Raw genomic sequence first — 9,546 nt, forward strand, 5'->3', positions numbered from 1 at the left:
ATATATATATATATATATATATATATATATAAATAAGGATGAGATTGTTATTTAAAATACCGATCATATCAAGTGGCTAGCATGATATTTTTTGGTCAGACCTTGTATGTATGTATGTATGTATGTATGTATGTATGTATGTATGTAAGTATGTACGTATGTATGTATGTATGTATGTATGTATGTATGTATGTACGTACATGTGCACGTATGTATGTACAGATTATATATATATGTATATGACTGATAGGATGTAAAATGTTTATATGAATGATGGAATGTGTGTATATATGATGGTATATAGGTAGACACCCAATATATATTTTGAAAATTTTTTCGTTTTTCAGTTTCGGGATGCAGCATGATGGTGCTGGCAATTTGTGTGGTACACCAGGACATGAACGAGCTAAGATCATGGCAGCACATCTGACGAAGGAGACAACACCATTTCTGTGGTCAAGCTGTAGCCGAGAATATATTACCAACTTTCTTGAGTAAACCTTTCATTGTTACCGTAATTACCTGATTAGTCATCTGTTTGGGATCACAATCATAATTAGTTGTTTACTTCATTAAGTAGTGTCCCATAATGCATTGGTTTTGTGAAGTAAAACAGGAATTATTTTCATGAAATAATTTTCAAGGTACAAGTTGAGTAGATACCCTGTCCTCATTTACTTGTGTTCACAACCCCATCATTACCACAATATTTATCTCTTTCCAGCTGCTCACTCTTTCTTATATAATGTAAGTAGCCCTCTTGCTTCTCTACAGAAACAAATCTGTTCTGGCTCTTTCTCTCATAATTTAACATCTCATCTCCCACTATAAAGCCACCTCCTTCTCTTCCACTCAGTTAAAAGGAATTTGTCTTGCAAGCTGCATGGAAACTTTACTAGTGCTGGTGCCATGAAAAAAGCACCCAGTCCACTTTGTGTTGGCACAGCTCTCTCTTGCTCCACCTGTTACATGCTTGATGTTCTGCTCATAGGTGGATGGTCTAAGTGAATGTCTATGTCTGATCTTGACTACATAGGCATCTAAAAAAAAGCCCAGCTGAAGGATGGGAGACACGAAAGTAGCTATGTCTGTTCATAACTACATAGATGATCATCACTAGTACTGGTGTCACCTCTGTAACAAAACAAAAAATAAAAATCACCCAGTCCACTCTGTTGTTGGTATTAGAAAGGGAATCCAACCACAGAAGCCATACCAAAGCAGACCTTGGAGCACATTGTGGTCCCCATATCCTTTAGGTCCTTTCAGACTATCCAACTCATGCTAACATGGAAGATCGGTGTAACCCATATACAATAGATTTGTGCACAGTTTCTGTCTCTCAAAATGCATTCTACTCATAAGACTTTGGTCAACTTGATGCTATTGTAGAAGCAAGGTGTCACACAAGTAGCATTCAACCATGAACCATACATTATGAAACAAATTTTGTAACCAAACAGCCAAGCTGGTGCCCTCTATGTCAGGGTGGCCTAATAGAAAACAAATACCTCTGACATATTGTATTTTGCTTTATTGGAGCAATTGCTTGTACATAAATTGTGCATCACAATTCAGTGTTTATCTAAACATTGAATTGCAATGAAGTAGAAGTAGAAAATACTTTTCAGTCAGGTAGATTGGAACAAGTGGAGTTATGTATCTTGATGTGGTGAGGAAAAGACAACAGCAACTCACTGGCTAACATTTGATTTAAAATACATAGAAATTTCTTAATTATATCCCAAACTAATGAAATTTGGAAGATTCAGTATTGTTTATGGTAACCTGATTGGGATTGCTGTTTAACCCTAGACCTGTCTCAATCAGGCAGAACTATAATCAAAAACAATCCCGCTATGACCATCTTGTTATTTTGTAGATTAGAACTATGCTATCAAATGTGTCCTTCACTTTTTTTTAAATGGTAGATTATGATTTGAAGAAATTTGACTGCTATTTCAAGCGAGCAAACTTTCCTGAAACTTTCTCATTAGCTTGTCCTGTTTGGAGTCACATTCAGTGATGTTGCAGTTGAAGACTCATATTTACTTATAAATGTGTAACTATGTTTAAACGTGTATAACCTTGTTTGTAAATGAGTAGCTTTGTTTATATTTGTGTAGCTTTGTATAAATAGGTATAGCTTCATATCATCATGGCACTCCGTCGGTTATGAGGACAAGGGTTCCAGTTGATCCAATCAATGGAACAACCTGCCTGTGAAATTAACATGTAAGTGGCTGAGCACTCCACAGACACGTGTACCCTTAACATAGTTCTCGGAGAGATTCAGCATGACACAGTGTGTGACAAGGCTGGCCCTTTGAAATACAGGTACAACAGAAACAGGAAGAAAGAGTAAGAGAAAGTTGGGGTGAAAGAGTACAGCAGGGTTCGCCACCACCCTCTGCTGGAACCTTGTGGAGCTTTAGGTGTTTTCTCTCAATAAACACTCACAATGCCTGGTCTAAGAATTGAAACTGTGTCCTATGACAGCATGTGCACTACCCTAACCACTGGGGCATTGCACCTCCACATAGCTTCATATATACATGAGTAACCAGGAGTTTTTTCTATCTTATAAGGTATATATCATGAATGTTATGGCTTTGCCCTTTAGCATTTAAACAGGCCATATTCGACCCAAATATTCTACCCTGTTTTATATTCAAACCAGCCAGATCTGGCCTTTCACACGTACCCTACAATGTCATTTTAAAATTAAACAATCACATCATTAAAATTTCGTAGATATGTGATAATGCTTAATTAATTCAAAACAATACGAATAAATAAGCATTATATTTGACAGAGTAATCTGAATGTTAAATAGTTAATTATTCACCAAATATCAACAATAAAGTGGTGGGACAGACATAAAATTTATTAATTCCCATTTTAAAATTTGTTTTTGATGATGAAAATATTGAATTCACATATAGTTATTGTAGTTTTTTAACTCTAGGTTAGCTCTGATCAAACAGACTTATGATCAAAGTGATGATTAGCCTTTCTTTTCCCCAGGTACTGTGTACCTGGAGGAATCAATATTCATGTTTGGTTTATTCTGAAATTCTTTATTGCAGTTCACGACGAGGTTATTGTCTGGAAGATGCTCCGAAAGAAAAAGATTTTGAATTCACTGATGAGTTACCAGGGAGAAATCATAATGTAGATGAACAATGTAAACTTCAATTCTTCTCTAAGTCAACAGAATGCAAACCTCTGGTAAGTTTGTGAGAGCTCAGACACTGATATATCATCATCACTATCATTGTTGTTTTGTTGTTGTTGTCATTGACTCAACTGCTTTGTAGTATTTCTTCCAACTTTTTTTCATTCTGAGTTCAAATTCTGCTAAAGTTAACCTTGTCTTTCATCCTTTTGGGATAGATAAAATAAATTTCCAGTCAAGTACAGGGGCTGATATAATGAACTATGCCCTCTCCATCAAAAACTGCTGGGTTTGTACCAAAATATGAATAAATAATAACAATCATGATAATAATAATGATTTCAAATTTTGTCACAAGGCCAGCAAGTTTGGGGAGGGGATAAGTTGATTACATCAACCCCAGTGTTCAACTGGTACTTATTTTATTGACTCCCAAAAGGATGACAAGCAAAGTTGACCCTGGTGGCATTTGAATTCAGAACGTAAAGTTGGACGAAATACTGCTAAGCATTTTGCCTGGTATGCTAATGATCCTGCCATTAAGGTGGCAACCTTAATGATGATGATGATGATGATGATGATGATGATGAGGACGACGATGGCGGTGGCGGCGGCGGTGGCGGTGGTGGTTCTTGTTAATTTTTGCTGTTTTGTCTTTTAGGAGGTCTGTCAACAGCTGTGGTGTTTGAATTCCAGTGGGAAATGTGTCACCAATGGTATACCTGCTGCTGATGGTTCTGAATGCCAGATGCCACGCAGACGGAAAAAGGGGGTCAGTAACATTAATTTATAATTTACAATTTATTTTTCTTTTGTTCATTTATCATTAACATAACAAAGATAAGGAAAATCAGCTTCATGATCCTGACTCAAAATATCATCCATAGCCAATAATACAAAAAAAATATTTCATATTTAGAAAAACTTAAAATATAATAATTTAAGAATGACATTTATGTTATAAAGGAATGGTCAAGTGTACAACATTAGATATTAGTTTCAAATTTTGGCGCAAGACCAGCAAATTTCGGGGAAGGATGTAAATCAATTATATTGACCCCAGCGTTCAACTGGTACTTATTTTATTGATCCTGAAAATTTGAAAGGTAAAACTGACCTCAGTGGAATTTTAACTCTGAATGTAAAGATGGATGAAATGCTGCTAAGCATTTTGCCTGGTGTGCTAACAATTCTACCAGCTTGCCACCTTACACAGCATTAAATATTAACCCTTGTCTTGGTTGGATGTGAATGTATATAGGTTGGTGGCTAGGGTGTTGGCTTTACAATTGTAAATTTATGGGTTCAATTCCTGAATGGGAGCAAAGCACTTCATTTCACATTGCTCCAGCTTATACAGTTGAAAATGAATGTCAGCTGTTAGAATACTGGCACGGCTCTTTCTTTCCAGCTGCCACGTGCTTGATGTTCTGCTGGAATGTGGGCAGTCTAAGAAGCATTCTATGTCTAATCTCGACTACACAAGCATCTAAAAAAACTAGCGGAAAGGTGAGAGGGTTATGAAAGTGTCTATGTCTGTTTATGAGTACATAGATGGTCGTTGCTAGTGCAGGTGCTACCCATGCAAAAAAAAAAAAAAAGAAGAAGAACAGTACTCTCTGTAAAATAGTTGGCATTAGAAATGGCATCCAACCATAGAAACCATGCCAAAGCAGACATTGGAGCATGATGCAGTCTTCAAACCCATTTGATCTGCCAAATCATCTAATCCATGCCAGCGTGGAATATGGACATTAAATGATGATGATGATGGTAGTGGTATAGTGTTGATTAGATTAGCATGAAGATGTTAGTAGAATATTGATAGTTATGGATGCAATATTAGTAGAATAAACAGATAAAACCTAGAAGTAGTTTTTAGATATTTGTGGATTAATTGTTAACTGGTGAGTTTGCAGTGATTTTAGTGTAGGCTCATTCAAAACTCCATTCATTGAGCTGGGCTTTGTTCTGTATAACTCTTTGAATTGTTTATGAAAATTGTAGGTAAATTTATAATTCTTCTACATTGATGATCTCAATGTGATTCCAGTTTGCCATGTTTTTGATATGAGAGCTTTATACTTTATTCTGATTTTAAAGTTTTGCAGCAGCAGTAACAACAACAACAACCATCATCATCATCATCATCATCATCATCATCATCATCATCATCATCACCATATAATGCCCATGTCCCAAAGCTGGCATGGGCTGGCCAGTTTGACAAGACTGAAGGGCCCAAGGGCTGCACTGTATTTCAGTGTCTTAATTCTGGCATGGTTTCTACAGGAAGATGCCTTTCCTAATGCCTACTGCTTTATAGCATGCATCAGTAATAGTGAGGTTACGATGGAGCTTGCAAGTCTATGAACCCCAAGGGGTCAATTTTGTAAAAGTATCTGAATTACTAATAAAAGTCATATCTTTTATTTAAAAGATGTGATTATTTTGTTGACAGAAAATGAGAAACCTATATCTATTATTGTAGTAGAAGTATTAATAGTAGTATGAAGACATGTGCTGTAATAGAGTATCATTGCAGCTACCATTTGTTGGTGATTCCCTATTACTTCTGATGGATGACACCTCTGCACCACTCAGATGACAACCCTCCAACCCATGGGTCTATTTGGGTAGTCATTGTTGGTGAGGGTTTTTTGAGGCCGAAGTGCAAATCCTATCTCAACCTCTTATAGTTGCCTTTTATGACAGGCTGAGTAAACAATGTGTCTATTCTTTGACATGCTGGTCCCCACACAGCACGTTCATTAGTCAATATAAATGTTGGTAAGATTCTCTGGTCTTGCTTTAAATCATATAGAAAAAGGAGAGAAAGAGTAAAAGGGAGATACAGAGGGAGTTAAAATAAGAGGTACATGATGACTGCACATATTAGGCTTGGTGGTAGGCAATGAGTAAAAGGAATAATACACACATATACACATGTACATTGAGAAAGAAAGGATCACAAAGACAGAGAAGGAAGAGAAGAGGTGGGAGGGAATGGATAACTAAGTAGGAGCTTAAATTTTGGAGGAGATTAAATGGGAGGAGCTTAAATTTTGCTGAGATAATTTTTCGAAAGAGTAAATTGCAATTACGTTGATAAAATTTAGAAAAATAAGATATATTTATTGCAAACAGATAACTGAGAAATTTGTTTTATTTAGTTTGATTTTAAGGCAGTAAATATTTTTCATTTAAAAATTAGAATTCATTCTATCATTTTGTATAAGCAATAAGGAATTTGATAATGAATAAAATTAAATTATAATTATTGTATGTATTAGGTGCCACGTAAAAGGCACTGATGTTGGTGCCACATAAAAAGCACTGGTGATGATGTCATGTAAAAAGCACCCAGTACACTCTGCAAAGTGATTGGTGTTAGGAAGGCATCCAGCTATAGAAACCAAGCCAAAACAGACTATGGAATCTGGTGTGGCCCCTGGCCTTGCCAGTTCCTGTCAAGCTGCCCAACCCATACCAGCATGGAAAATGGAGGTTAAATGTTGAAGATGATACCACATTTCCTGATATTATCTATTGTGGTAAAAGTATACTTCCAAAGTTATTTGTCATGTGACAAGTAAAACTAGTTATTTCATTATTATTTAGCCTTTAACTGTTGGCATTTTACCTGGTTTAAACTATGACTCAACATTTTCACTTTTGGCATTTTGTTTGGGTACAGTGTGTCAGATATACAATACTCATTTAAACAAGATATCATTTATAGAATAATTTACAAATTTTGTCTGGAATTACTTGAAGAAATTTGATTGTTTGCATTTTTGAGTTTGAAGATTTGTCTGAAATTTACTTCTGTAGAGAAAGAGAACCAATACAATTGTGTCTTGATTCCTTATCTTCTCTTTGAGACAGTACTGTTATCGAGGACAATGTGTAAAAGAAGACTTTCGACCTCAGAGTGTCAATGGTGGCTGGAGTGAGTGGACATCCTGGACTAACTGTTCTCGTATGTGTAATGGGGGTGTTGAATCCAGTGAGAAACACTGTAATAACCCAAAGTAAGTATAGTCTTTACAAGCAAGATCTTTTTTAAGTATAATAATAAGAGTAATAATAATAATAATAATAATAATAATAATAATAATAATAATAATAATAATAATGGTTTCAAATTTTTGCACAAAGCCAGCAGCTTCAGGCAAGGGAGTAAAGTTAATTACATTGACCTCAATGATCAACTGGTACTTATTTTATCAATCCAAAAAGATTGAAAGGTAAAGTTGACTCAGGACATAAAGCCAGACAAAATGCTGTTAAGCATTTTGTCCGACATGTTAACAAATCTGCCAGCTCACTGCCTCAACAACAACAACAGCAACAATGATAATCCTTTCTACTATAGGCACAAGGCCTGAAATTTGGGGGGAGGGAGTAAGTCAAATAATAATATTGTTGGGTCCTTAGGGAGTGTCAGTAGGCATCAAAAAGAATATAAAGGAAATTGGAATAGAGTTCCTGGCAGAGCTGTTACAAAAGGTTTGCCTCATTGGCATGGCCAGAATCATCAGGAAAGAGTTAGATAGTTGAAAAGAGCAGACCACATGGTATTGTAGACTGAGATAAAAAGGAAAATGATAACAATAATAATCCATTCTACTATTGGCACAAAATAATAATTATTTCAAATTTTGGTACAAGGCCAGCAGTTTTGGGGGAGAGGATAAGTTGATTACATTGACCCCAGTGTTCAACTGGTACTTATTTCATAGACCCAAAAGGATGAAGGGCAAAGTCGACCTTTGCAGAATTTGAACTCAGAATGTAAAAACAGATTAAATACTTGCTAAGCATTTTGCTTAGCATGCTAACAATTTTATCTGCTCACCACCCTAATAATAATAATAATAATAATAATAATAATAATAATAATAATAACAATAACAATAACAACAACAACAACAACTTGTTGTCTCTTGAGGTCTCTGGGTGAGACTTGGATCCAACTTGTACAAATGCAAAACAAAAGTCAAACATAAAATAATAATAATAATAATAATAATAATAATAATAATAATAATAATAATAATAATAATAATTTCATTGGAGACACAATAAGTGCAATGGGATATCAGGCAAGCTGGCATAGAAGAATTTTGTATGTAATAGATACCCAAGAATGATTGGCACTAAGAGCACTCAATAAGTAGTTAATATAGCCGGTGCGATGCAAGAAGCAAGAGCCAGTCTAAAGTTGCACAATATCAAGTCATTTTGCATGAGCAGTGTAAAAGAGATGAAAGAGGCAGTGGTACACGAAGTGAGAAAGGAGGAAGAAGAGAAGCGAAATGTACATTTAGTGTAATACAGTCAACAGGGACAGTGCTTGAGGTGGGAGGAATATGTGGTCAGTCGCAGAATCTCATGGAAGGAACTTTGGGCTTGGGAACAAGCAAGAACATCCTTCCTGATCAAGTCTACCTTCGACGTTTTGCCTTCACCAGCCAATTTAGTCCGGTGGAACATACAAACCACTGATGAATGTAGATGTGGAGAGAATGTGACAGTGAGACATGTTCTGTCAAACTGCAGACTAGCGTGAGACAGATATACATGGCATCACAATCAAGTCCTTGGTGTCATAAGAGCAGCACTCAAGGAGAAGATCAAGGGATATAATAGGTGAGAGTACCCAAAAGTGGAAAAGCATGGAAAGATATACTTCCAGAAGGAGGGAAAAGGACATAAGGCCAGGCCGTCAAATAAAGTATATGAGAGAGATGAAAGATGGAAGGGATACTGGGAGCTGGCCACAGATTTGGAAAGACTGTTAATATTTTCACTCATAAAAACAACAAAAAGACCGAACTTAATCCTATGGAACACAGAATGGGAAATTGGAATTTTGCTAGAGCTGACAGTGCCATGGGAAGAGAACATTGTTAATGCAGAGCAACAGAAGGAGAAGAAGTATGAGAGATTAATCGAAGAGTGTGAAGAACTGGGATGGACTGTCAAATATTATCAGCTGGCAGTGGGGGGCTAGAGGCTTCATTGAAAGGAAAATGACAATGTTACTTAAAAGAAGGTTTGCATTTTTGAGCTCAGAGCTGTGAAAAGTGATAAGGAGGCTACAAGAGGCAGTTGACAAAGCCAGCTTCTATATATGACTGAAACGAGAATTCCCCTCCACTGGTCAGTTGAAGCTTAGACAGCTTGCTGGTGCTGGCTGCTGGAGCCTACCAGTGAGTATTTGAAGGGAAATTTGGCAGGATGGTCATTGGCCTGCTGACATTTGTTGATGCTGCATTGAAGAAACCAAAGAACAAAGAAAAAAAAGGAAAACAAAAAACCGCACTCAACACCAGAGCTGAAGACACCTCTGAAAGGCGGGG

The 9,546-nt window shown here is 36.4% G+C and overlaps 1 protein-coding gene across 2 annotated transcripts in view; it reads left to right on the plus strand.

Moving 5' to 3' along the window:
- The window catches only part of LOC106874289 (A disintegrin and metalloproteinase with thrombospondin motifs 6), a 54,253-nt gene that overhangs the window by 10,009 nt on the left and 34,698 nt on the right, over positions 1 to 9,546 (plus strand). For both annotated transcript variants that reach the window (XM_014921964.2, XM_052970618.1), the window contains 4 exons: positions 348 to 494; positions 3,090 to 3,231; positions 3,840 to 3,950; positions 7,067 to 7,212. In XM_014921964.2, coding sequence (XP_014777450.2) covers positions 348 to 494; positions 3,090 to 3,231; positions 3,840 to 3,950; positions 7,067 to 7,212 — 546 coding nt within the window. The remainder of the gene's footprint in view (positions 1 to 347; positions 495 to 3,089; positions 3,232 to 3,839; positions 3,951 to 7,066; positions 7,213 to 9,546) is intronic.

Source organism: Octopus bimaculoides, chromosome 9, assembly GCF_001194135.2.
Source record: "Octopus bimaculoides isolate UCB-OBI-ISO-001 chromosome 9, ASM119413v2, whole genome shotgun sequence".
In the NCBI taxonomy this organism is placed as follows: Eukaryota; Metazoa; Mollusca; class Cephalopoda; order Octopoda; family Octopodidae; genus Octopus; species Octopus bimaculoides.